The sequence below is a fragment of the Centrocercus urophasianus genome, unplaced genomic scaffold (genome assembly GCF_019232065.1).
Source record: "Centrocercus urophasianus isolate 14NV4802_14NV808 unplaced genomic scaffold, USGS_Curo_1.0 seq_17, whole genome shotgun sequence".
Lineage (NCBI taxonomy): Eukaryota > Metazoa > Chordata > Aves > Galliformes > Phasianidae > Centrocercus > Centrocercus urophasianus.
Window position 1 is genome coordinate 31,192,186 of NW_024884722.1, and position 27,972 is coordinate 31,220,157.

The following is a 27,972-nucleotide window of genomic DNA, read 5'->3' on the forward strand; positions in this document are numbered from 1 at the left end:
CCTCTCTAAACATTTTTAAGGAGGTGGCATGAAGGTGAGCAGAGGTGATACTGTTAACAATGCTTTTCCATTTTTGGATGTGAGATGCAATCTGGTGAAGCCCCAAAGGTAGAATGAAGACTGTTTTCACAATAGAAAGCCATAATTAATAGAAGAAAATTCCATAATTATATGGAAGTCCATAAATGTGTGAAATACACTGATATTAATAGTAGGTATCCTTTTTAAAGCTCAAGGTTGCCAGTAACAAATGGAGTTCTTGCATTGTTTTATATGTCTGCTGCTGACCACCAAAATATATTTAGCTAGATGAACTGCAAGTGCTATCACTATTATAACAAGATATTTTGAAGTGACAGATTTAAGTTTTCTGTCTCTGTCTCCCCCTGCCTCAAACTGTGCCATTTATTATAGATAAATTGATTTTTCCAGATGTAATCTCTGCATGCTCATGCCTGCAGGAGAACTATGTGTTGTCTGAGAAGTGGAACCAGAACTTTGCCCCCATGCTTTTGGGTGAAATGAGTTATTTTAGGAGCTTATACTCATCCATAATAACTGAAAAGAAATGATCTCAAAATATCTTTTTATGCTGGCTCAGCACTTTTCTATCCTGCTCTGTTTAGAAACCCTGAGTCATCATCTGGACTACCTTGAACTCTGTGGAGATGACACCAAAGCTGAAGAACAGATCACTGAAAGTTTAAATGGGATTCTCCAGGCTCTGACTGAAGATAGCTAAGTATCACTCTAGATCACTTTAACTGTTTACTCAATATGAAAGCATTCATTAAAGCTTTTCATCTTAATGATAATCTGTATTACAAGCAATTAACATTGTCACTATAGATCTCACCAGCGTGTTTTGTTGTTTTCCTTTCTGTCAGCCTACTCTCTGAATTGTGACGTAATAAAGTCATGAAAATACTTTAAGATGCAAAGAAATGCCAAATTTAGGGTTCAACTTCATACAAAACAAGCTCTCCTAGAACGAAAACTGATATCCTATCAGAATATATGCCTAATAGAAACATTTAGCTCAGATGTAGGTACAGAACATACTGACCCCCAGAACATGTTTCAAAGAGTATATAGTAATCAATATGAATTTATAAGTAACAGATCCGGAAGAAAAATATTAAATTGCTCCAACTGCTTGAATTATTTTATCTCTAAATTACAACATGGATCTTGGAGAAGAAAATCCATAACCTGTGTAATATTAAAAAAAAAAAAAATGTAACAGACTTAAAATGCAGTGAATTTGTTACTGAACATATTTCATTTTATAGCTAGTTATGCTGCACAGTAATCATTATGTATATGACCAAAAAAATGACTTGTGGAAGTAATTTTCATATGAATAAGCACAAAGGTTGATGTTCCCGAACCATTATACAGATTATTTAATCAAATACGCAGTCAAAAAATACCATAAATTAGAATAAAACAGATTTGATTCTATTTATTTGATCACCCTCCTAATAACACCAGTCTCATTTTTTCTACATCAGACTTCTAAGTAGAAGAAAGGCTCCAGAAAATCAGAACTAAAAAACACTGCAGATAAAATAGGCAGGACAGACATTACATTTGAGTTCTCTCTCTCTTTTTTTTTTTTTTTTTTTCCTCCAGCAAAGGCAACAGGGAAACTTTGTCCTGTAATTCTTACCGAAGAATCCGCTCACAATCACTTATTAAGAACCCCAATATGAAAAACCAGTGGTAGCAACCACTTTTTATGCTTCTCTGATCTCATCGTGCCTTCCATTCATACACATCATCAGCTCACTAATGCTGTTGCACAGAACTACACAAAAAGATGCGACAAACCTGCTCAGCCCAAAAAGCCTCTTCAGTGTTTCAGACATCTTATTTGCAGAGGCAAATTCAGCACTTGAGAGGAAAGGAATCAGGACAGCCAAGGGGGTAATGACTTGTTAACCAAGATCTATTTATTATACCCCTTCCTGAAGAAGGTTGCTTTACCTGTCAGCATTCACGTGGCAGCAGTCCTTCCTCTTTCCAAGCACAGGGATTTCGCCAGTGGCCGCACTGGTACAACGGCACGCTTCATACAGCGCACCTAAACACCTCTCAGCTCACAGAAAACAAGTTACAAAAATCTGAAGAATAAATACAGCAATAGCATCTCTAAATATTTCAGAGGCATTTTGGATGATGAGATCTGAATTCTCACAGGCTGTCACAGGTTGTCATGGTCTTTCCTCATTAACCAGACTTCCTAAATGCTTTTATTTGCGTCCAGATTATAAGGTCTTCAGCAATATCCACAGGCTGCTATGTACTAGAGAGGATTTATTCCAAAACGTGAACTATTTGTATATTAGTACGAAACCACATTTGTAGTTATGACATATGCTTGCAATATTATTCAGCATATTTTTAACGCAGACAGATGTGCTTCAGTGTTCCAGGCCAAGAAAAGCACAGCATCCAAATTCAGCAAACAAACAGATTAGAAATGTTAAGAAAATCTTCATGTACCGAATAGTACTCGATTTACTAGCAAACAAATAAATAAGATACCATGGCTATAACATGGCTCGACATTTACAGTTATGCCAACTTCCACACACTAAGTCAGACCTCAACCTCCTTTTCTGTATTTGTGTGAAGTCCTAAGACGACTTAGCTCTGCTAAGAAAGCTTATTAACTTTTAACTAAATTATTAAGGAATGACATTGCAAAGACATTTCCATATTATAGTACTCCTTTATGTAACAACTTAAGAAGAAAATGTGTCTAAAAAACTCATTCAACCACCCTTTACCTTTTATAAACAGGACAATCAATAGGTGCATTATTCAACTGTCTCCCAGGGATAGCTGGTTGAAAGCAAATTAATTGACTGATCTACATCTCAAAACTACAACAGTGTGTCTGGGTTGCATAATAGTCACAGTGTATGTGTAGCAGTCAAAGCAAAATAATGAGATGTACAGAAATGGCTGGCACTGCAGTTTTATACAACTAATTACTGCTTCCTGTAGACCTTCTACAATGATACAACTTCTCCCATATCTAAAGCAATCAAAGTCTGTTTGACCTAGGAAATAAATAAATATCTGCTTTGAAAGAGAAGCATGTTAGATGGGATCCTTTGATAGGTTGCTAACTACAGCATCAGAAAGATTCTAATTCTTATATCAAGAAAGTTCATCAACTGTTTCATTCATCGGACAGCATTCATTTCATTTTTGTTGTCTAGGGTCTGGTCTAAGACCTCCACCAGTCAGACAAGAATTAAATAAATAGTTCTTTCTCTCCTTAGGATAACATCTTAAGGACTCTGCACACTTTCCAGAGATGACAAACCTGAATTTATCTGAATACCTTGGTGAATGGTGATTTACTACTTTAAGGACAATTAGTCATGCTTTTGATGCAAAAAGTCTGAGGGAGTTGACTGTTCTAATTGCTGGTCTAATAAAAGATATTGTGCATACCTACAAAATTAATGGCTAGGCCACGCATCAGGAATAGAATCTTAATCCATGACTTCCCATGTCTTACATAAGCATCTTTTTATAGTCAGAGAAGATGAAAATGTTTTCCTCTTTGCTTTGCCACCTGTGCTTCAATTCAGCACTAAGTAGAATAATCAGATGGATAGACACTTGCTACAATTTAAGCAGATGAGTTTTCCCATATATTTAGACTGGGACAGACTAAGTACCTTGTTAAACCAAAACCTTGGATCCAAAGATACACTCTCATAACTCTAGGAAACCAAGCAAAGCCTAAGTAGTTCCCAATCTATAGCAAGTGTTGTAAACACTCTTATTGTTACAGAGCAGAGAACCTTCCGCCTAATCCAAGAGAGTGGGATCTTCCTATCTTTGGCAAAAATCCTGAAAAGCAATCCACGATGTGCAGTAAAAGCAGCCCAGGTGCTTTCAGAGATAGCTAAGAATGGTAGGTTGTATTTTAGCACATACAACGTTACTACAGGGCACGTTATAGCATGTTAGCTGTGTTTTTCCACCTTTTAATGCTCACCAGTTACTGGTCTTGCAATTGCAATTGTTCTATTGGCAAAGACTACAGTCCCTCTCCTTTAACAATGCAGATGAAATGAAGAAACCGTGTATTGAAGCAGATTTGGTTCTGACCTTGATACCTTTTCTGGAAAGCACAGACCAAGACATGTTGCTTCATGCTGGGAGGGCTATTGGTCGCATCTGTTATGATAATCGTAAGTATCTATTTCAGAGAACCCTATTTTTTGCTATCTGCAAGAAATTATTTTGAATGACAAGCTACACTTTGAGACCTGAGCATGCAATGTTCTTCAACCTCCTGTGATACAGTTCACACAGCTCATATATTGCCAGGCTGAATGCACTCCAAACAACTCAAACTCTAAGTTTCCCCATATATTTTGATTGTGTGGTGATACATATTTGTCAGACCAGAGACTGAATGCTCCTGATCTTCAAAGAGTAGCAGAGCTTCATATGAATCTTAATTAGCTGCGTAGAAGTGCCTTGAAGCCAAATCCTGAAGGTCATTGACTTCACCCAACACAGTAAGTGTTTAGAAGGCAAAGCATTTCTTTAAAAGTGTGTCAGAAGAAAAAAAAAAAGAAACACACTAAAAAGAACTAATAATGACATAACTGCTTCTTCATTAAAGAACATTCTTTGAATACAGAAAACATCTGTGATGTAAAGGCTTCCATACAGTCAGAATACCAGCTAGCCTGCTGACCTACAAATTGATACTATTTTCACTTAATTGCCCCAATAGATTTCTCTAGATTTTTTTCTTTCATCTTTAATTCCTACCCCGATCAAAATACTTAGTGCTTAGTGGAGCTAATAATGGAGATTCTCAACCAGTACGTATTATCAGTTTCTCTCCATCTAATTTCCCTTATCTTTCTAGTGGGGAACCACGTAGCTTTATCTAGAAAACCATCCTGTCCTACTGCTATGAAATACAAGCACATACATATGCATATACATATCTGGTACAGACTCTACTACCCTCCTGAAAATTGGTCCAGTGATTCCCTGATTATAAGTTGTACAATAGCACTCAGCTGCTTTTCCTGGTGCTGGTCGTACACGCTGCCAACTGAAGTGCAGTCTAGGTCTCAGCAAGACACTTTCATGACAGCAATGTTATTGCAGTGTTAAGCAACAATCCCTGATCAGCTTTGTATTTCAGTTCATGCCATTCTCAAAAGTACTGTAAAGACTAGTTTTTCATTCTAACTAAAACTACATAAAACTACATAATTACATAACTACATAATTAAAACTACAAAACCAGTAAACTGTTTTCTCAACAGTTCTGCAAAGCAGAAACAACTGTTATTAGTATACAAGAACTAGGAACAAATTAATTTCAATCCACTGTACTTTACTGACTTCCCTCGAGCTACACTGATCTGCATTGGTCTGAGGACCTTTCTCAGCCTATGAAAACACAGAAGATGGATAGAACTCAAGCATTTCCTGAATCTCAAGATTCAGAGCAATTAAAACTGGAAAAAAAAAATAGTGAAGAGGATTATTCTCCTAGAATACTTTAATGTAACCTTTTTCTTCCTCAAAAAATAATTGTTACTAACAAAGAGCACGTATGTCCCTGCCCCTCAGGATGACGGAAGCCAATGGATAATACAGCACAGGTTGCTACTCCCTGAAAGAAATAAGCCAATGTATGTTCCTCTCTCCATTTTAGGACAGTTACCAAGAGACACGTTGCTATCTAGTCCATCAGAACTCATACTAGAAGCTGTTGTACAAATCAGTATACTCATTCAACTGCCTTAATCTGTTTTGTGGTTTTTTTTTTTTTGTTTTTTTTTTTTTTAAACTACTCAGGCCCAAGTAAAACCAGGAGGCCTAGCAGAACTGTCCTGAATCAGCATTTTTCACGTACACATACCAGCCTGAACTCACGATATCAAAGCTGCGTGAAATCTAGCACTGCAAGAATGAACTGCATTGTCTTGCTACAGAGCAACTCAGTTGGATCCTCTTTACTTCATTAATTGGTCTCTATTTAACCACCCTTAACTTCTGTACTTGCTATTACCAGGTGATCTTCAGGAAGAGCTGGTAAAGGTAGGAGTCATCCCATCACTGGTCCGAATATTGACTGATCACGCAGAGAGTGAACCACTTGTCCACGTTGACCTATTGGCCTTATGCAATCTTGCAGACCTTGGTAAGTAAATGCCTTCATATCTTGCAGGAAAATGCCATCTTCACACCTCTCCCTTTATGTGCAGAACGCCCACACATCCGGGGTTTTTTTTGCTGGGCATTTTGTTTGCCTTTTTTTTTTTTTTTTTTGTTATCCCCTACTGGTACATAATCAGGAATTGGTCACAACATCCATGTTAGTAAAGTAGCTACTCTGTCCTGGAGTATCAGCAACTGCTGGATCATCTCAAAATAATATTTTTTTGCTCCATAAAGAAGTATAGATAGCATAACTTTACCTACTGTAAATTGACATCGTTTCAACTATTCATATATGGAATATGAAATTCTAAAAATTACTACTTTTTAATAATTAGTGTATAAAAACCTTAATGAAACAGCTTAGCTTTGAATTGACACAATTTTCAAGAAAAAGGCATCTACATCAACTTAATCTGTGCTACCTTACACAAAGTAGTGATGGAAGAGGAAGACCAAACAGAAGTTACCTCACCTTCTACATGGTCTGACTCTACAGTTTAAACTGTTGCTTCCTACCTACAGTGGGAGATGCAAAGAACGGGGTTCACACGTATCTTGCATAAGTTCAAGATCTTAGCAAGATTAAAGCCATTTAACCTAATCAATGAAGAAAATACACTGCTAAAGCAAACTGGCATGTGTGAAAAGCCAATTTGATAAATGAAATAATCATACTATAGATGGATGTATAAGGGTAAGCAGAGCTACAGTTAGGGTTAATTTTACAGCTATTATAAAACATAGCTACAGAAAGTAAACAAAAACAACATTAAGTAAAAGAAAGTGTAAAGAAGTGATAACAGAGTTTTGCTCTCTCCATGCTGTCCGAAGTGACATAATCTACAAATAAAACCTTTCAAAACCCATTTAACTTCTATCATTTCTGATTACATGAAGACAATTTTAACATTTTATTGAACATAGAAAAATTTCTAATGGTGGCTTTTTCACATGTACAGATACAGCTAAGGAAGCTCTGAGCAAGACAAAGGTTGCTGAACAGCTGGTGAAACAACTGAGAAGAGCAGAGAACCATGAGAGGTTAGAAATCATCTTTGAGGTCCTCCAAGCGCTTGCAGAAAATGGTAAGGCTTCTATAGGCTTGGAAGGAGGAGAGAAAATTATACTGGTGCTTAGCTTTAGACCTGAGTTTGCTATGGGATCCTACTAGTGGAAATCAGTAACCCCTTCAGTGGAAATAAACCACAAGATTAAAACTTGGAAGTTAAAAAAAAAAAAAAAAAAAAAAAGGAAGGTGAGAGTAGTCATTTCCGCTCTATTTCAGTAAAGCACGAACTGAGGGAGAACATGACTTTACAACTGAAAAACAGACTAAATTCTTTTCACTGACAAACTTTAACGCAGTCTGATAGTGATAGGACAAGGAGGAACAGTTTGTGACTAAAAGAGAGATTTAGATTAGATATTACGAGATTATCCACTCAGAGTTGGTGAGGCAATGGAACAGAAAAGCTGTGGGTGCCCCATCCCTGGAGGCGTTCAAGGCCTGGTTGGATGGGACGCTGGGCAGCCTTAACAGATGGCAACCAGCCCACAGCGAGAGGTTGGAACTTGGTGGGCTTTTAAGACCCTTCCACCCCCAAATATTCAGTGATTCTATGATGGTAAGCATTCAAAGGTATCTAGATACTTGATGAAGACTTTAAAATTGAAAACTCTTAACTGGCAATACAGCAAACTTTAAGGATCAGCTCTGAAGCTTTGCTCATTCGGCCTGTGGTATCATCCAAGCACCAAGACGTCTGTTAAAAACAAAACAAAAAACAATCAACAAAAAAGAGCACATCTGGAAGAGAGACTAGCTTGAAGTAAAGGCTTCCTTGCTTCAGACACTTCACAAATAACCCAATGACCCAACTCTTAGTGTGCTTTTCTGATGCCTGCAGATGCTCTGAAAGTTCAGCTGGTGGAGGCAGGTGTGCAAGAGGTCCTGTCCGACATCCTGCTGAGGCTCCAGGGCAGTTCACAAGCTGAAGACACATGCGTTGTGAAGGCCACATCCGATCTCATCGTCTCTCTGCTTCTTGGAGGTAAAACAAACCAACAACCCACACATTCCAGATACAAAGAACATCACAAAATCCCATTGGAATAGGAGTTGCCATTTGCTTATTGTCTTCCATTTCCTTGACAGACACATCTGCAACCTGTTTCATAACCCAATGGATTACTCAGACATCATCCTTTCCTTATTTATAGCAGTTGTATGCTCACGTTCCCATGTTTCCATTCAAGTGTCACCTGTATGCTGGTTCAAGCCATCTAATGTTACTATGACTGCCTCTTGGCAGAAGATAATACCTCTGTGCAGGTAGAATTTCAGGCCATTGCAGCTGTACCCAAGGCTGGTCAGTCCACATACAGCTTCTAACACTTCACTTTCAAAACTGGCCTAACAGATTGCTTTGAATTTAAAGCCAGTTGTCAGATTAAAACATTTACATGGCCTTGAGCCATTTATTTCTTTCTCATTCACTGCTTCAAGCCCATGTATATACTTCAAATATTCGGATTAACCAATAAACTTAAAAATTTATTTGTAATATAGATTGTGTATCTGTGAAGCAGAAAAAAAACATCATTCCAGACCATACACATAGCTGACCTAGAGTTTTCTCTAAGTCTTTAAGCTGATTTGAGACACACTGCAAAAAGTCTGAAGACTTCTAATGGCACCTAAGTTTAGGTGTCCCTGTTATCCCTGTTGTCATTTTGGGCAAATGAAAAAATAAGTTTCAAGAACTGCATGCTTACACTGCACCCCACTCCCAAATCCCAAAGGAAACATCAGTCAAAGGTTTTAAAGGTTGTTGTCATTGTTAATAATTGAAGTTGTCATCGATTCAGATTTTCCCCTGGATCCCTCCAAAGACAGATAGAACAACTCACTGTGTGGCTATCTACAAACAGACGTAAGATGTACTTGACATTTTCCATTTATTATGCCTCAGATAAGTACATGCTAAATTTTGTCTAAGGGATGTGGCATTCTCTCCCAGAATGCTGGAACCTGCCTCATATCCAAACATGCAGATATAGAGTCAGGAGGATCGGTTATTGTCAGCTTTACAAAAATAATGGTAAGGTTGATTGTTCTCTACCCATCATACCTAAAAAGCCACTGTTTATAAGTAGAGGGAAAAGCAACACTATTAGATTTCATTTGCTGCACGTCTCTTAATAACTTGCTTTTCTGCAGGCTGAAGACTTGAATACTTTTTAGTAACAAAAACTAATGTTGAAATAATCTAAGGAACAATGGTCAAAAATAGGGTGATCAGGGATGCAAGCATTCATACTTTGTTTTACATAAAACGCATATTAATAGAGATGAGACTCTGGAACAGTTTCATAGCAAATTCATTTGTTCAAAATACACAGACAAAAAAGCTCAAGTTAAGTCATTTTTATCTTTCATGCTTTCCTATTTTAGAGATCTTTGAGCTTTAATACGATGCAGAGAGAAACAGAGAAACTCTTATGAAGAGATTCCTGGGAAGCCTTACTGTGCTGAATCAGTCAGAGGAAAACCTACGTTTTCTGTCCATTCCTCTGCCACTGACAGCTGTTGTACTGGGATCAAACTGGGTTCAAACAAAAAAGAGCTTTTTCAACACTGCTCGACTTTCTCCATTAATTTAATTATCAGAAAGGACTCCCTCAGATCTCTCTGAATGGTCAGCAATATAGTAAGCTTCAGAAAAAAAGCTGTGACTACCATATGTGTTTCTCCCTACCTCTCCCCTACATCCTCCTTATACTTCCTTTATTCGTGGTCTCTGACTTAGCTCTTAATCAGCCATTGTGTGTCACTGACTATGAAGCCCTCTGTGCTTTTCAACTCGCTATCTTCCATTTACTCAGCTGAATGGCTTGCTTTGTCACTCCCTCTTCCTCCTCCATCTCTCCCACAACCCCATTAGATATTTCTTGGGGAAAAATTGAATAATCCTTTTCACATCCCAGTTTGTGCCACTGCTGTATGCATAGCTTTAATCTATGAAAAGAAATCCCATGGAAACCCCATGTCAGCATCAACTGACTTCTAAGGCAGTGAAAAATGGCACCTTTTGCAGCCATCGAGGTGGTTGTTCCTAGCAACTTAACTATGAGCCGCTAAATTCTGCTACCAGCCAAGCAAAAATCCATAAGAGAGGGAACCAATTTGGAACTCTGGAACAATCAAAGCAAGGCAGTCGCTACTGGGTTCCACTACCTGTACTTTACTACAAGAGGAAAAAGATGCTTAGCCATTCTTTGGTTTGAAAGGTTGGGGGTGTAGAAAAATTAAGTTCAGTGAAGATTAGCCTGTATGGAAGTTAAAGCATTTTTTGCCCGTAGAATTCTGTCAGCCTAAAACAGTCTATTTTCTGAGAACTTATTCCTTAATAGAGCTAGGCAACTTTCCTCTTATACTCTAATGTCCAAAGATTAGGGCCAGGCAAGAGAACATGTTTTTACTTGTGGTTCTTCAATCATCCTCTTTACAGAATGCAGACACGAAACTGTAATTTAAAAAATTTTGCACGAATGAAATTTGAAGTACTTCTCTGACTAACAGTTTACTCATGAAAATATCTACTTACACTCAAATACTTTTACATTCTTATTGTACACACAAAAATTTAGGAAGAAAAACATGCCACCAACTGAAATGCAACAGCAGAAAAAACACTAAAAGAGCAGTGCTGTTGGTTCAAAAGGGAACATTCAAAAGGGAATAGTTTCTACTGCTTTGGAGTAGAAATAGCATTCAGACCAGCACAAACCTTAAAAACTACTACATATGGCCAGTTAAGCAGTATACACAAAAAACTAGAACTTGGTATATTTTAGGCATGCAGCTAGCAGCATAAGAATCAACTAAACCTACTTTTGGTCAAATATGTACTAAGACTGTATTAGCTAAATAAGTAATTCATTATCCCACGTGAGGATGTGATCTTCCTGAGTAGCACTGACAATTTTTTGCCATCTTTTAATCAACAAGTATTCATACAGTAAGAACACAGCAATGAAATAATGTTGACTGGTGTCAAGAAGATGCTTTGCTTGCAATGTGATTAACTAAACAGAATAATCAAATACAGAAAAATATTTGCCAAATGGCATCTTCAAAACACTTCGTTCAGGAAAGATTTGGAGGGTAGCAGTTTCCTTCAACTCTTTAAGAGAACACAATCACATTTCCTATCAAAGGGAGCTAAAGAACTTCTGATAATGAAAGGGTTGTCATCCCTGCAGAGTGTTCTCAAAGAAAGGGAGACAATACAGACATACAGATACTCAAAAAGAATCGTGGAGCACATACTGCCCAAAATCATTGTTCTTTGGAAAGCACAAATCCACTCTTTCTCCAGGTTTGAACACATATAAACTCTCTAAATCTAGAGTTTTTTCTAGTTTCATGAGTGCAACAAAGACTTATTTCACAAAGTGCGTTTCTCAGAACAGTTAAGAAAAAAATCTAACAATCTTACTATATAAAAGGAGGAGTCATCGTACAAAACAAGTAATCAGACTAACAACTGCTGGATAAGGTAGATAGTATCACAATAGTCTCTTAAACAAGTAGAATAGCAAAATTGGAGTATTAAAGCTATCCTGCAGAGAAATGTGAAACACCACTAGAATTCCATCACATATATACAAGGGAAATTAAAGCAGTACTGGAGAAAGAAATTTATTGGTAAAGATATGGCTTTTAATCTGACAGTGAATGGCTCTAGAAAGAGTTGTCAAGCCATGTCTTACTCAAGGATGCATCTCAGCATCAGTTCACAGGCAGCTTATGTTCACTTTTCTCTCTAAAGATTTGAAGCTTCTAAAAACTACTGCCAAAAGCTTCCATCTCAATCTTTTCAAAACGTTATAAGAGACCAAGCAAAGACTCTCTGAATTCTCAATTCATATTACTTAAATTCTACCAGCGATTCTCATCTCACCTCCCCCACCTGCTTGGTTTCTCCTATTTCCTTAGATGGCAACTGTGTACGAATGGTACAGGTGGGAGTCATACATCAGCTTCTGGATCTTTTGGAAAAACACGTGGAGAGTGAAGACATCTCTGTTCAACATGCAGCACTCAGTGCACTTCGAAACCTTGCTGTCCCAGGTACAGTTTGAACATGACAGATTTACTGTGATTCTTTGTAAAGCTGGGTCATTTAATAGAGATCTGTGCAGTTATGTCCACGTCACCAATTCCAGTCCTCCGTATTCTGGAGGACAACTGAGTTTTTTCCACCCTACAGAAGCACTTTATGTAACCCATCTGGACTTACCATATATACAAGGGACCTAAATATAATACAGCCTGATCTCGTTGTCAGCTGCTGAAGTGATTTCACATTAAAAGCACACAGAGGTTAAAGACAAAAACACGTAACGCTTATAACTTCACCCCATGTTTTGTACTATAAGCTATCTCACCACACTCGGTAGACATTATAAATTCATTCTTCTATAAAGCCCATATCTACTGGAAATGTTGCGTGTGTAAGAGTTTTAAAACTCCACTCTCACGATCTTTAATATGTACCAGAAAACTCTGTTACCTCTAATCTCTAAACTACAGCTTCCACGTGAAAGTACAACTCAGACCAAGAAGATTTTACTACAGACCTAACAGAACAGCACCCCACACCACAGTCCTCACACTGCTGCAGAGCACTTCAAATAAGAACAAGGCACCAACATTATTTTCTGAAAATTAAAGCATAGAGTTATTACGTCAACTAGCCAGCATGCTTAGTTGAGTAAACATTTCTATATATAGTCACTGCTTTGAATAAACAAGAGCCCCACAACATACTACTTGCTAGTTGGCTTCCATTTGTATTGAGATATACCTTTGTTTCTTCCCAGTCAGGAAGATTTCTGTGGCACATCTTACTCCTTTCACTGTCGCCTACATATCCTGCAAGGCACATGTAAGATTGGAGGAAAATTGCTCTGGAGGAAGCAGCTTAGGTAGCACAGTTAAGCAGCATTAGGACTGTTTCCAGACAAGCTTCTGATTATTACCAGGGATTACTACACTAACAAGGAGCAAAGGCAAGATTTGAGAGAGGAAAGCAAAGAAACAAAGGCATGAACAACAGAGGACCAGCGAGCTCAAATAAAAGAAACATCATATGCAACCAGTACGGTTATGCAAGTCATTTCTGCCACTCAGCTCAGTTAAGATAAGCAAGAACAGAAAAAGCCTTGATCAAGCAAGTGGGCAAGTGAATAGAAATCTATTACAAGATATACAAAGAGAAACAAGAGTGTTGTGTTTATCCTGTTTTTTACTGTGTTCTGGGGAGGCTTGAGATCAAAAGACCCAGAAGTCTTCTAACAGCAATTTCTTGAAAGCTTTTAGCTCAAAACACAGACCTAAATAGTTGGCCTGTCCTGACCTTATCTCCAACTTTTCTACTAAGTTGGACCTTTCTGCTAAAAGCATAATAGAACACTAGATTCAGAACAATGATTATATTAAGTCATAACTGTAATTTCAGATGTTTGTGTAATGACTTAACTTCCCATTAATTCCTTTCTATTCACCAATTCCATTCTCTAGTTGTTAACAAGGTTCAAATGCTGGAGGAAGGCGTGGCAGAACGGATTCAGGCACTTCTACGGTCAGAGATGCCTCCTGCGCAGTTTAAACTTCTTGGAACACTACGAATGTTAGCAGATGGCCAAGGTAGGGAATTGCTGACGTTTACTGATGTCAACTACAAATTCTTCTCCTTCCTGTGTCCCATAGGGCACGTACAGGGAGAGGACAGGCTAAGCATCCCGCTAACCTAATTCCACTCCCTCAGGCGAGGTTCCCACAGAGACCATTGCTCAGGGCTGCAAAAGCCTTCCCACATCACTCTCAGTCAACCTCAATAGATGAGGAACACACCAAATAAACAACCTGTAGTAGTCAGTGAGAAATGCCAAATGCCAAAAGGAAAATGTTTTCTACAGAAAATACATCAACAAAGCATGAGTATGATGGAAAGGATTTGTAATGCCAGATAGCTAAAAAATAAACAAACAGAAGAATTAAACAATACAAAGGAGTTGAGGTTTATGAAAAATGAGTTGCTACCACCAGTCCAGTAACGTAGTCTCTCTCATATATATTTTCACAGGTTAGTTTTGGTAAGGCTCAAATGTTGAAATTAAGGGATTATCTGCTTGCTCTTCACATCATTTTGCTTTACACTGAGATGAGCTTGCAAAGGCAACAGCCTTCACTGAATGCTTCAATCTATGCACAATCTAGCTATATGCAAAGTGCACAATTAAGGCACAAAACCTCACAATTACGTTAACATTATGACAACATCCTAACTTTTAAATGTATTCAGTTTCTTAGCAGAACATATACATAAAAACAAGTTGCTGCAGCTTTTTATAGTAACAGTACAACAGTGGTCTGAAGTCACCTGAGCAGCTGCTCTGGAACACTGATCAATTTAGTTATCAAGGTAAGATCTAGCACTCATTAGTTTGCACTGATTCCAACCCTTTTAGAAACCTGCTTCCACTTAAATTTCAACATAGCAAGATATACAGGAGTTCAGCCTCTTAGGTTTTGAAGCAAGTCAGTGAAATGTCATTTCTCTGAAGTTATATCTTGACTGTGAGAGGGGAGACTTAATTTTTTTTTAATTGAGTCACAATAATAGTGCAGATCTACAATATTAAATACTGTATTACTTATTATTACTGTTTTTAACTTAATGTTGTTTGCAAGCCCTAATAAGAAACTAAAATTTGGCACAAAGCTTCTGAATATGAAACAGTACCAATACAATAATGTTGAGTAGAAAAAAAAAGATATAGAAGATTATTCAGTGTTTACCCATTTACATCTATGAGCACACACTTCTCCCACCTTTAATTACTTTCTATTTTGTTTACCCAAGAGCTAACATTGCCCTTAATTAACTCAGTCTGAGACTCTTATGAATACGCATCTACTAGCAAGTCCACACTAAATTAGTTAATTGCCTTATCTAGGGTAAATTAAGTACTGACAATCACTGGGCATGCTGAGGCTTATAAAATAGACTAGAAAAGGCAGGTTTCTCTCCAACTATAGAAAAACACACTGAAACGTGTCAGCTTTGTTACACTAAAAAGAACACAGCAATAATCTTTGCTTTAGAGCTGCAAAAGAATTTGTGCACCTCGCTACATGGTCAAAGGACATGCAGCTCAAATTCAAGGTCAGTAATATGCACAATTTATTGAAGCTTGGCATTTTGTAAGCCAAGAGGTCCTTCTGTTCCTGTTAACATTGACTAATTGGTTTTTGTCTCAGAGATCTATCACTGGTAGACATCAGGAAATCCCTGACAAACTGGGTCAAGACCCCTTCTTTGAACAAACCTCTTACACCAGTTTCATTTGCCACCCTCTTACCTTTGTCAGCTTTCTCAACTAAACTGGATTACCATGATCTCCTCAGACTAACATGTAACATCTGACCTAGAAATAAAGCCTTTTCATTACCGGAGTTTATCATACAACATGCCACTCAAAACAAACACATGGGGAATGGGGAAAAGCTCAGAATGACCAGCATGAAGTCAAATATAAAATTCCTCAATCACAAGGAATAAAACCAGACTCTTAAATTTCAGCTAAAATTTATTACCACAATGTATTCTTGAAAATAGAACACAATCAAAGCGAGCATCAGTCCTGTGACTAGTATGTGCATTAAAGTACACAAGACTCAAGTGCTACGGTACTAGACTGACGCAATACTGCAATGGCATCTGCAGCACTCTAGCTTCTTCTGCTACTGAATTTTAAGAGTTTAGGGTTTAGTTTCCTTTACTGGCACAAGTCTTAAATCACAGTATTTCATCAATTTCAAGAATTTATCCAGTAGGTTTTTTCCAAGTGTCAATAATATCGATTAATGCTTCTGGGAAGTCCTGAGATGCGGTTGCTGAAGCACAGGGAAAAGCAAAGAAACAAGTTCCTCCAAACTTATGACAAATATTAGTTACATCTAATAGACAGTTTAACAACTCAAGAGTGTAACTACAGGCATGCTGCAAATCTGTACTAAGCCTTAGACTTTTCACATTATACCAACCATAATTATGCCCATTACTGAGAACAAAGAAATGGCAAGGTTCCAAAGAGCTTATGACGACATTCATACAGGGCTCAAAGGGCAAATATGCAAGAAATAAAGGGAAAGGGATAGGCCACATATGAAGTTTTCAATACAGTAACGTAAGATTTGCTTTCAAAGATCCGAATTGTTTATTTTAAGCCTTCAGCAGCCTATGAAAAGTTTAGCTTTACAAGAACAGCTTGATTTATGTTTTTACCTCCAAGACGTGTCCTGAAACAACTGACATTCCACAGGCAAAGATATCCAAGATCATTCAAGCCCAATGCTTTATTTACAGCTTAGACCACAAGATGGAGCTCAGTATCCTTTGCTAATTTTACATTCATATTTCTGGGACAAAGACTGAGATTGTAAATGTCTGCTGCTGATGTTTTTCTCTTCAGCTGACGCGGCTGAAATTTTGGGCCAAGACCCCATGCTGCTGAACAGACTGGTGCAGTGGTGCGATGTCAGTGACGACACCGACGTTTGTGGAGAAGCAAATCGGCTCCTAGCATCAATCTTGCGTCACAACAGATCCCAAGTATGAGAGCATATGTTTTAAACCCGTCCTCCTTAAATTTTTTTTAAAGCTTGTCCATATAAGCTAGGGGTAAAATGTTAAATGGTGTGTACGATTATATAATTTAAAAACATATACATATATATTTTGTTAAAAGTATCTCTAGCCAGCATCAGTAGCAACTGGAGAGACAGAAGCAAAAAATGCAATTCACTGCACAGATAGAAATCACAAAAACAAGCAACATGGTAATGACTGTCACTTGTTAACTTCTACCCTGCTCAAATTAAGGCTTGACCAATGTTAAGTGACGCTTTTCTATTTCCATAAATAAATTAGTTTCAAATACCTATTTTAAATGGTAAATATAAGCCAGCTGTATCCTGCACATCTTTCACAAGCTCCAAACAGCTTACTTGTCTGTCTGTTGAAAACGATGAATCCAGTGTGAGCTGTACCTGCTAGCGAATTAGAACAAGCTTCTCTTTCTTGTAAATCATGGTATTATGTACAGACATCCAACTATGCTTTACTCTGAAGCTGTGGAATTAAAAGCAGAGACTATCTGCGTAGGCTTTGAGTGTAAAACTAAACCACTGCTAGTCTGAAGGCTTGAAAGAAAAACTGTAATAGATTCAAGCTGAAACTCTTAGAGACCATGCAAAGGTACCTATGCACACATCTTCTCTACATACTTCTATGTACCAACATTTCAAGTAAATTAGAACAGCCTTAAGCACACGTGCACGACTTGTTCCAAAGACTTCTCCAGTCCTACGATACATTGATTTTCATACCATCAGCTCATACTGCAGCAGGCCAATCATTTCCATCTATCTGGAGACTGAAGAATGCAATCTCTTCCCTTTCCATTCTACTCACAGCTCTCATTTCCATCTATGTCCTTTCATCTTTCGTCTAACAGGAAGTGGTCAAAGCAGTGCAGGAAGCACAAGGAGTGAAGCACCTGGTTTCCATGACCATGAGCAAACACGAAGCCATGCAGAACGAGGCTCTGAACGCCCTGGCAATAGCATCTGCTATTGATTTAGGTATTATTCTCCTGAAAGTATTAATCTGTGCAGAATCCTCATATTATTAAGCAACAGCCAAGCTGCAAATTCTACTTGTAAGTAAAAGCATGACTGTCTAGATAGAACTCCTCAGACAAAGGAGGTTATCCACCTAGAAAATGACAAAGAACAGAATTCAGGAATTGTTTAGATGTTGGATGTTTGGGGTTTTTTTGTCTGTTTTTTTGTTTAAGGTAGAGTTAAATAGTCAAATAATCAGGTTGTATGGACAGGCACAATTTATTCAGTATCATGCCATGTTAAAAACCCTACAAAAAAAAAATATAGAAAGCGATGAAAAAAGGTGTAAATGCAGACAGTTACACAGGGGCTGGTTATGAACTTGAATGATCACTGAAATCTATAAAAGGATGAAAGTTTTCACAAGACAGTTATCTGAATGTAGGAGTACAGGAAAAGCACCGACAAAAAGGCTCTGCATAATCTGAAAATGAAAAATTACGAAACTATAAATGCTGTAACTATTAGCAAGCTGAATTTTAAGAGAGATTGTACAGTAACTTCTCAGGTTTATCCTGCATGATTGATCATATTTGAAAAATTGGGCTCAGTTTGTGACAACAAAAACAACCACCACAAACCTACATATATGAGAAGAAACTGAAGGCCAACTAAATTTAGAATTTTCTATACCAACAAGGAAAGCAAGACAACCCATCTTAATGCGTAGTGTATCGCCAAGTATCTCAGAATCAATTTAATATCTAATGTTGTCTTATAGCATCTGTAGGATAACATCTTCCAGAATGATGCCAGAGGAAAAAAATTCTACCGATCAGACGCTAATTCCCCATTACTGAGAATGTCCTCAAGACATGTTTGTTTATGTAACTGCTTTTAAACAAAGCCAGTTAGAAATCTTATTTTTATGAAAATGCTAGCATCTTCACATTCTATCATCTTTTCAGCTGAGGTGTCTGATTGCTTATTTTTCAGAAACCCTTGAAGAATCTTTCAAGGAATCGCAGCTAGTACAAAGCTTACACAAACTTCTACAAGATGATAATACGAGTGCCGAGGTGAAATATAATTCAATGAGTCTTCTGTGCAGTCTTCTTAATTCAGGTAACTTCATTTTAAGTACTCTTGTGATGCAAAGATGGATGTTTGTGATTGAAGTATTTGCTGTTTCTGAAACGTACCGTTCTTGTGATACTGCAATCAGTGAACAGTAAAGGATAAAGAGGCTCATTCTTCATTGATCTCTAAAAATCTCACTCATGGTTTTATTTCATGATAAATTGATTAAGCTATTAGTTAAGCTAAAAAAAAAAAATAAGAAAAGCTTTATTCCACTGTTTGTGGCAGAATCAATTCCTGAATAAGCAAAACCAGAGCCTTAGAATAAATTCATCATGCACCAATCTGGCATCTAGCAGTCTCAGCCCCTGCCTATACCATAACATTTAGGTCTTCAAAGAATGATGGAGTCTGCACATCACTTCCACAGTTCAACATACCTTTATTCTGTCAACACTGCAGGGAAACCAGAGGCTGAAATAAAACAGCACCTTTATATCAGCACTCAGTTAAATGTATAGGAAGTTTCAGTAAAACAAATGAAGGATATGATTTCAGTTTCTCTCTATCTCTGGTCAGGGAAGACTGAAAAAGCTTCCAAGCAAGATGAGACTGATCCTGGAAGCATGGTGTCAGCTTAAAACAATCATTCTGAAACCAGGAGTCTAAAAATCTCATGCCACAATTCACTATGTCTTTATGCATAAATTATGGAAACTGAAAGCAATTGCTGTGCTTTGCCAAAGATCTGCCACAAGATGAGCTGCTTCTGAAGTCCTGGCATTGCCCTATATTTGGCAGACAAGCTGGATTTTGCAATGCACGCATATTTCCCTGTAGTCATACGTGTATTGGCTCAGGGCTAAGTACCCACATCTTTCAGTGTGACTATGCATCCTTCACACAAAAGATCTGAACTGAAAAGATGCATTCCATTAACATTCTGCAGACTTATCTGTAACAGTAAGAATCTAGTCTTAACAATATAGATAGGCTAGCAAAGTACAGAGGCAAAAAAAAAAAAAAAAAAAAAAAAACACTGAAGTGAAGCTTGTACTATATTTTCAAAATACTTTTCTGCTGTTTAACCAGGCTTTGAAAGAGAGAAACTGAAGTGAAACTCTTAAAAATAAGAATAAATACTTTCAAAGGGTTACAAAATACCCATTGAGAGGAACATATTTAATAAGAAAAAACTGCTTCCTCTGAAGGTGGTCAAACAACTTCCTAGCAAGGCGGCTGATGGCCCAAGCCTGTGTCCAACAGACATTTTGACAATGCGCCCTAAGTCATAGCATACCTTAACCTTTGGACTCGATCATTTTTTAATGTCCTGTCCAAGTGAACAATTCTATGCTAAAGCAGCTCATTTTAAAAAGCAAATACTCCAAACACATATATTGCAACAGTTGTTGGGAATGGCTGTGCCATGGCACATCACTAAGTTAGCATTTACTCTCCCATTCAGGCCATCTGAGACAAGAAATAGAAGACAACAAGATTAAAGAAACACTCGAACAGCTCTGCAGTCACAGCAGTGCAGATGTGGTCAAGGAAGCTCTTTTAACATTGCAGATTTTGAAAGGAGAGTCACCCTACTAGCCCCCTTCTTCTACAGAGCACTCCTGAGCAGTTCCTCTACAGAGCAATGCTATTTCTGAAGCAAATGTGATAAGATGCCAGCTCTGCCAATGCCACTTTACATTTGTCATCCTGCTGCACTGATGCTATTAAAGACCAGGTACAACCCCTGCTTTTCAAACTGTACATAAAATGATTTGACCTACAGATATCTTTATTACTGCTGTTCTTCACTGAGCTACCAACACATGCAGTAGGAATAAATTCTGTCAATGTTTACAAACACTCTTGCTTATGTGAGAACCAACAGGCAATTACCACCTTTGCAATTTAAGTTGCATCACATTCTGAAATCAGAGTAACACAATTTTTACTTTAAGTGTTTCCAAACCATGGTGATTTGAAAATTATTATAAAAATCTAAAGCTTGGATCATACAACCCAAAGCAATCAAAATTTAGTTTAGATGTGAGCCACTGATTAAACAAAGCAATGGGCTGATCAGTACCAATTCAGCTCCTGCACGTTATGAATGTAACCGTGTACCCTATTGTTAACTGGAAATCTCACAACCATCCACAAAGCTGTACCTTCAAACCAACTCCCTCTCCTCTTCCTCCTTTTAATTTCTGCTTTAGAAGTCATCTGAGTTTTTACCTACTAATATAACAAACTGTACTGCTAAGCACATGAGGACAACATCATCCTGTGTTCAGAGATACAACTAATATAATCTGGAATTATACGCAGTCCAGACAGTACTTGGACAAGACACAAATTAAAGCCAGTCAGTTGTGGGCATGGGTGAAGATTTGAAGATGACTGGCATTTCAGAAAGGTATCTCCACTAAGATATTCTCCACTAAGAAAGGGAACTTCATAAAACCACTCCAGACAATTCACTTGATAGCATTAAGACAGAATATAGCAGGATTATTACAAGTTTTTTTTTTTTTTTTTTTTTTTTTTTTTTTTTTTTTTAATCTTCTATATACACACACACACCTCTAGCAGCCAACACTAAGGTTGCCATTTTTAACAGAAATGATCCAGCCTTAACATTCTACAGCACTTATCCTAGATAAATGAACAATAAATCCATTATCTATTGGCTAAATGTTTCTGATCTTTCTAAAATTCAAAGCAAGTTTTTGTTTTAACGTTTTAAAGTCAAAACGGTCAATACAGACACACCAAATTATCAAGTAAACCTCATGTTCACACCTGTTAAGTTACTTCCCTTCTGCACTCAATGATTTCAGGACCATTGCTCAGGTAGAACAAACTTGACTCTCAGTAATTAACCGAGTGACACCTAGACTAGTGGTCATCACAGTACAAACATCAGTTTATAACTTGTTGTTTTTTTTTTTTAAATATCTGCAGATTGCATAACTGTTTCTCTGCGAACTGACTTTCAACTTGCATTTTTTGCATGGCTTTCCATTAACAGTGAAGAGAAAAGCACACAGGTCACCTATAATTCATCAGTCAAGACTGGAAAAAAAATATCAAGAATTATGTTGAGTAAAAAAAAAAAAAAAAAACCTTAAGTATTAGCACACCTTTACCTCACAGAGGATAATAATAATAGCAGTAGTGATTGCAAGCAATATTTTAGAAAACAAATTCCAGCAGTACAAAACATTTATTTTATTTAATCAAATGTAAGGCTTGAGAAAAAAAAATTATATATATATACATATATATACACACACACCAAAAGTCACTCAGAAAAGCCATCTCAGAAGAAACAGGATCTCCCCTTACACAGGATAAACATTCAAACTGCATGAAAACCCACAGGCAGTATAGGAAGGAAAAGGAAAGGATAGAGTGAAGAGACAAAAAAGCAAGGTAATGCTATATATAAACCAATTGCCACATGAACCTCAATGTACTTGAGGTATAAATCTATCCACATGGCACTGTACAAGAGTCAACAGAAATAAAGACCCCCTTGGCAAGTAATATTCAGACTTTTAAGAGGTGACTGATGTTTCTTTGGTCACTGCACTCTCATCTGTGCTCATATTCATCCTCCTTTTTGTAAACAAACTAAGTGTTCAAACACGCATAAGAAACAAGAGCAGTTGTGTTGTCAGAACCAATTGAGAAATAAAAGCATTGCGTCACAGAAATATATTGTGCTCATTCCTGATAAATAAAAACAATCACATGTTGAAAAGTTCCCTTCGCTCAGTCCAGTTATTCAAGTCTGAACTCGTATTTGGTATCTTCATTAAAAACCTTACTTTTGTCGTAGTGTTTGTGGAGTTGTTCCAAATGCAACCAATAAAAATCTCAACATCATCAATTTATCAAACCTATCCCTGCAAAACCGTTGATTTGCTTCTCCTTCGGGGCTTTAGAGCAGGCTCACACTCAACTGCTTATTCTGACAAGACTTGTTTAAACCATAAGCTAAATGGTTAGGCATGAAGTCACTGTGAGTCCATACAAAAGGTGCTAAATAAAACTGCAAGTACAAAATGGTAAGAAAGTATTCCCATTCCGAGTCTGAAATTACAGTAGCCACATGTACCACCATCAAGGGTGGTGGTTTAAATGCTCAGAGGTAAAACAGCCTACAGCCACAGGATTTTAAAAATTTTACTGAATAAATGCAGAGAAGTTTATCCATGGTGAAAACAGAAATGTTCATGAATGTAAAGAGCCTCAGATAGGTTGAAAAAGTTCCAAAAGATTCCAAAAGATTCTCAGTTCCAAAAGATTCCAGAGAGTATTGATACTACAAAGCTGGTGTTAACATGGCCAAGGCCAGTAAGAACAAACTGTAGAAAGACAACGCTGATTAAATTCTGCTTTGCATACAAATCAGAATATCGAAAAACCAAAAGAAATCAAGTATTCATTTGTCTTCAGGCATCTTGGCAAGGATCTGCAGACAGTGGAACTCTGATGGATGGAACAGGCCCTTGGTGGCAGCTAACTTCAGTGTGTGAACTTCATTATTGACCTTGTTGAAGTCATGATGATTTTCATCAACTCTTGAAACAACTTCCCAGCACTACGTGCCTTGTGTCAAAAAAATGGCACAGTGAAATGTACTCCATGATGCAATTTTCAATATGATGTTTTACAAACAGAAAGTTACAACAGGAAGTATTCTCCAATCTTATATACATCAGATTATTACACAGAACAGAGCAAGCTGGTTTTAATAGTTTCGAGCACCAAAGTTAAAAGCAAACGTTACAAAAAGTTACAAAACACTGCTTTGTTGCTTGCAAAGTAGCACTAACTGCAGCAAATGTTTGGCTGCTCCTAATGAACTACATTCAACAAAAAGGTAATACAGACCACAAATTCAAGGCTCTGCAGAAGAAATGCATCTTGCCCTTGCTTCATTGATCTACAGCTATTTTTCCCTTGTTGCATAATGAAGCTAAAGAAGTATCACAGTGCACTTCTATAGATTTTACTTACAGGTTTTCCAGACGAATAATATTGGACTGTTCTCTGTTCTAAGGAAATCAGCCAACTTGAGACAAGCTTCTTTGTCCTCTTCTGTCTCAATCACTAGCCAGAAAAAGAACTATAAAGCTGCATTGAAATATACATGAGAAGTACAGCATGGCCTGCGAAGTGTTTCACAGGGTAAAGAGCTACAAGAACATCTGGACAAGCAACACAAAGATTCTTACTGCAAGTCAGCTTCTGCCAGTGAAACATTCATTAATACATGCGTAATACAAAAATGGAATTGAAAGATTTAGGAGTTTGGTTTCCTAAGAAGGCCATAGGCTTTGGAAATACAACTATCAAGTTCTTCACACAGACTACATGTAGTAAAATATCATTAGAAAAATATATACTTCTTTAAAATTTACACTCTCAGGCACTGTAAAAAAAAAAAAAAAAAAAAAATCTGCTCTCCCTGAAAAAACGGGTGCCACTGGAAGCAGTAAACACTGTTAGTTATACAGCCTACTGTAAAACCAACAACTACTTCCTAGATGTTTTCATCCATACACATCCATCTTTGACAGATTAAAATAGTATGCCAGGTGTGGCCGTGCTTCTGCAGCCACTGCAGTCCTAATCCAAAGACTTTCAGACAAGACTGGCCATCTTACTGAACTTCAGGAAAAAAAGGATGGGAAGAAGAGTTCAGTTTTCTTCCGGAAAAAGTAAAAACAGTAAAAACCCACAGAAGTCATTTCAGTAGAAGTACTTCGGTTTGATACCATAAGAAGAAACTGTGAAGAAATGGTTCTTGTCAGCACGCTGTGATTGGCATTTGAACCATGGATTAGAAGACAAACAGAACTGATGATTTAGTAACTTTATAGAAGATTCATAAAAAATTCAAAAGCTAGTGTTCTACTAAGTGCAGACTTTCTGATAATAAAAAAAAAAAAGCCAGTAGTGATTAACGCTGAATCTGAATGTTTTCATCAACTTTGATACTAGCAATTAGGGCTTGTAATGATCAGCATAGCAAAGAAACCAGAGGAAAGGAAAACAAGTCGAAAGCTAGCATTAGCATGCTTGCTAACTACTGAAACAAACTGCACTTCCAAAATTCTGTGGGCAGCACTTCTTAAAAAAATAGCACTAAACAGTAAAAAGCTACACATTTTTAAAGAGTTTTTTCCTTTTTCTATAAATAAAGACTATTTACATTTTTTCCAGACAGGAAACAGCACTAGGGATTCACATTCCCTTGCCTGAAATGGAGATTGCTAACATATAATACTATAGAGTCAGACTTCTCCCATCATGCATTTTCATAACTGCTTGGGTTACTCAAGCTATCCAAGGCTGAACATAAGTTTCTGCTTCTGCTTCATTCCTAGTCAAAGAGAAATACCCCCTATTTCTGCACAACCGAGAACAAAAGAACTGGAAAATTTGTGATATTTGCTTCCATTTCCAATACCACCATGATGACAGTTGGTGGTCAACTTGCCCAACTGACTGCATGAGTCTACTGTAGAGACTACAACCTTTTCAGTATTCTTAAGAGATCAGCAGGCCTTCTGAAGAGATTATAACACTGAAAGCGATGATAGTTCAGAGTAAAATCAAAACAATCTTCATGTAATTCTTCAAGGAAGGAGCTTAAAGCAGTTCCATTGCTCCTTCCTACAAGTTTAAAATCAGTTCTGACAACTTGGGAAACTTCCATTTCTTCCTCACCAGAGATCAATTCTGATGCACTGAGTTGTCTCATAAGAAAAAAGGCAGACGGATGAGCTGCAGATTCTTTTTTGTACCAGCTTGAAGCAAAACCCATGAGCAGGTAACACCAGGAGTATTTCATGGTCTGCGCATTTCTTTCCACTTTCATGTCTGACCAAGAATAGTAAGATATACTTTTTGCAACATATGTTCGATTTTATATTCAGAAGGCATTGCCTGCTTTTACAGCTTCAATATCAGAAATCAATGTCCTGGCTAGGAAAATTCCAAAAATCTAAAAAGAAAAAAAGAACAAAAAAAAAAAGTGTGAAATGTAATACGTGCTATGTACCAGTCTGCAAGTAGATTCTGAGACATAGAGCCTATTACCATTATCCATTATTGCAGAATAAGAACCAGCTTGTGTGTTCAATGCACTTCAGTCAATGCAACTACTCTATTGTGAATAACAATGCATTGATGAAGCATCTGCAGGCTCAGACACCACTTCATAGCTAAGATCATCTGTTAGAGCACAGCTATTACTAAACAGTAAAGAAGCAGCAGAATCTAGTAGAAGATGTAACTGATAAGAAAAAGATGATTTATGCAATGCTTCAGAAGTGCTCAAAATAATATTCCATCTCTAGACATCCTACAGGTGGAAGAAACTTAGCCAAGTTTACTTGGGTCTCATAAAACTCAGTTTTAGCAACAGAAAAATTTGAAGTCAGTCAAATCGTTCCATAACTCTGGTTAATCCGGTCAGATTTGTGATTTATTTTCTTTTTTGTGGAACGTGCAATAGCCTGTAATGAAGTGAAACTCTTGTCTAATAACAACTAGAGAAGCCCCACATCACTGGGACATTTATCAACTTGGAAAATATCATTCATTCAAGTTTTCTGGGAAATTTTCTTTAAAAATTGTAGATTGATTCATAACTCAGCACATTTCCTAGAACACTCTTAAAAAAATAACAACATAATGTGGTGAAGTTCTGGAAAAGCCAGAAGATTTGTTCTAGAAGTAGACACTGTGTCTGATTTTTAGTTCCACTATGAAATAACTTAATGCCACGACATATTCAATTTGAAAACTGTGACATGAAGGCAGTGTCACAGACTCACAATATGAATAAGAACATCATCAAATTGAAGTCAACACGCTGACAAAAGATTACACTTGGTATCTTGAAAATCCTCTTAACTAGAAGGAGTATTCTCAGGTCAGGGTTGCTCTATAAAGGCACGGGAAGCAGTAACCAATAGATACTGATGAAATACCAGTATTTTTCTAGTTGGCGAAAGTTATTTCGCTAGAATTACACTTAAATTTTCAGTTAAATGGAAAATGTTTTCTAGTAAATTTACAACTTGGTTATTTCCCAGACAAGTAGTACAAGAAAGCAGTCGAGGTAAGTATAGACAACTGCCACAATGAAAGTGAAAACCATCTTGAAAGAAGGAATTTGATATGTTCTACTGAGAATTTTGATTCATTCTCTTTGTTGCATCAAGCACAGAAAAGGTACTGTAACAAGTCAGAAGAACTCTACCACAGTTCCGCTAATACCATATTTGCAACTTCTTCACCAGCTACTCTGCTCTTCTATTCTTGATCAGTATGCTGTATATTTGCTCAGTATGCTGAAGTATGCTGAATGGGAGTCTTAGCATGAAAAATAAAATGGCATTTCAGGTTTGTTTTTTTTTTTTCCCGTTTGTGCTATAAGGCTGTAGTTCTGATCTACACCAAGCAGACTGCCAGATCTCCTCTCCCACCTGATATACCGAAATAAAATTACATCATATTTATATAAAAATAGAATAGTACGTTGTTATGTTCATACACAGTAAAATATATAATTATGATGTATCATAATATACTCTACAATTATATTTTTATTATGACCTTCGTTTCTTGGAAAAATATAGTTTTGGCATAAGGAAATCAACCGACCTCAACTTCAACCTAAGTCTCTACAAATGCTTTGTTACCCTGCCCTCATACCCAAGAAAAAAAAAACAATAACAAAAGCAACTAACCTGTAGCAGTGAGATAGCTATGAAGACACCTGCAACAACGTAGATATTTCGAGGCAACCAAGCTTCCAGAGCAACGATACAACCTTTGATGAATATCTGATCATCCCACTGATTCTTGCTCTGAATGAGAAGAATTCAAGAACATCACTTTTCAGCTCAAGTTCATTGTAACAGTCAAGTCATGTATGAAGG

The 27,972-nt window shown here is 37.2% G+C and overlaps 2 protein-coding genes across 4 annotated transcripts in view; one reads left to right on the forward strand and one right to left on the reverse strand.

Moving 5' to 3' along the window:
- Positions 1–4,099: 4,099 nt before the first annotated feature.
- Positions 4,100–20,605, forward strand: LOC122160380 (rap1 GTPase-GDP dissociation stimulator 1-like). The gene is made up of 10 exons (XM_042818848.1): positions 4,100–4,220; positions 6,077–6,205; positions 7,185–7,310; positions 8,133–8,276; positions 12,227–12,361; positions 13,814–13,939; positions 16,771–16,910; positions 17,815–17,941; positions 18,920–19,048; positions 20,472–20,605. The coding sequence occupies exons 1-10, from the start codon at positions 4,100–4,102 to the stop codon at positions 20,603–20,605; spliced, it is 1,311 nt and encodes a 436-aa protein (XP_042674782.1).
- Positions 20,606–23,183: 2,578 nt separating this feature from the next.
- Positions 23,184–27,972, reverse strand: part of TSPAN14 (tetraspanin 14) — a 37,954-nt gene continuing 33,165 nt past the window's right edge. For all 3 annotated transcript variants that reach the window (XM_042818722.1, XM_042818721.1, XM_042818723.1), the window contains exons 8-9: positions 27,781–27,900; positions 23,184–26,027 (exon numbers count right to left, since the gene is read on the reverse strand). In XM_042818722.1, the coding sequence (XP_042674656.1) occupies positions 25,956–26,027; positions 27,781–27,900 (192 nt within the window). In that variant the 3' untranslated portion in view covers positions 23,184–25,955. The remainder of the gene's footprint in view (positions 26,028–27,780; positions 27,901–27,972) is intronic.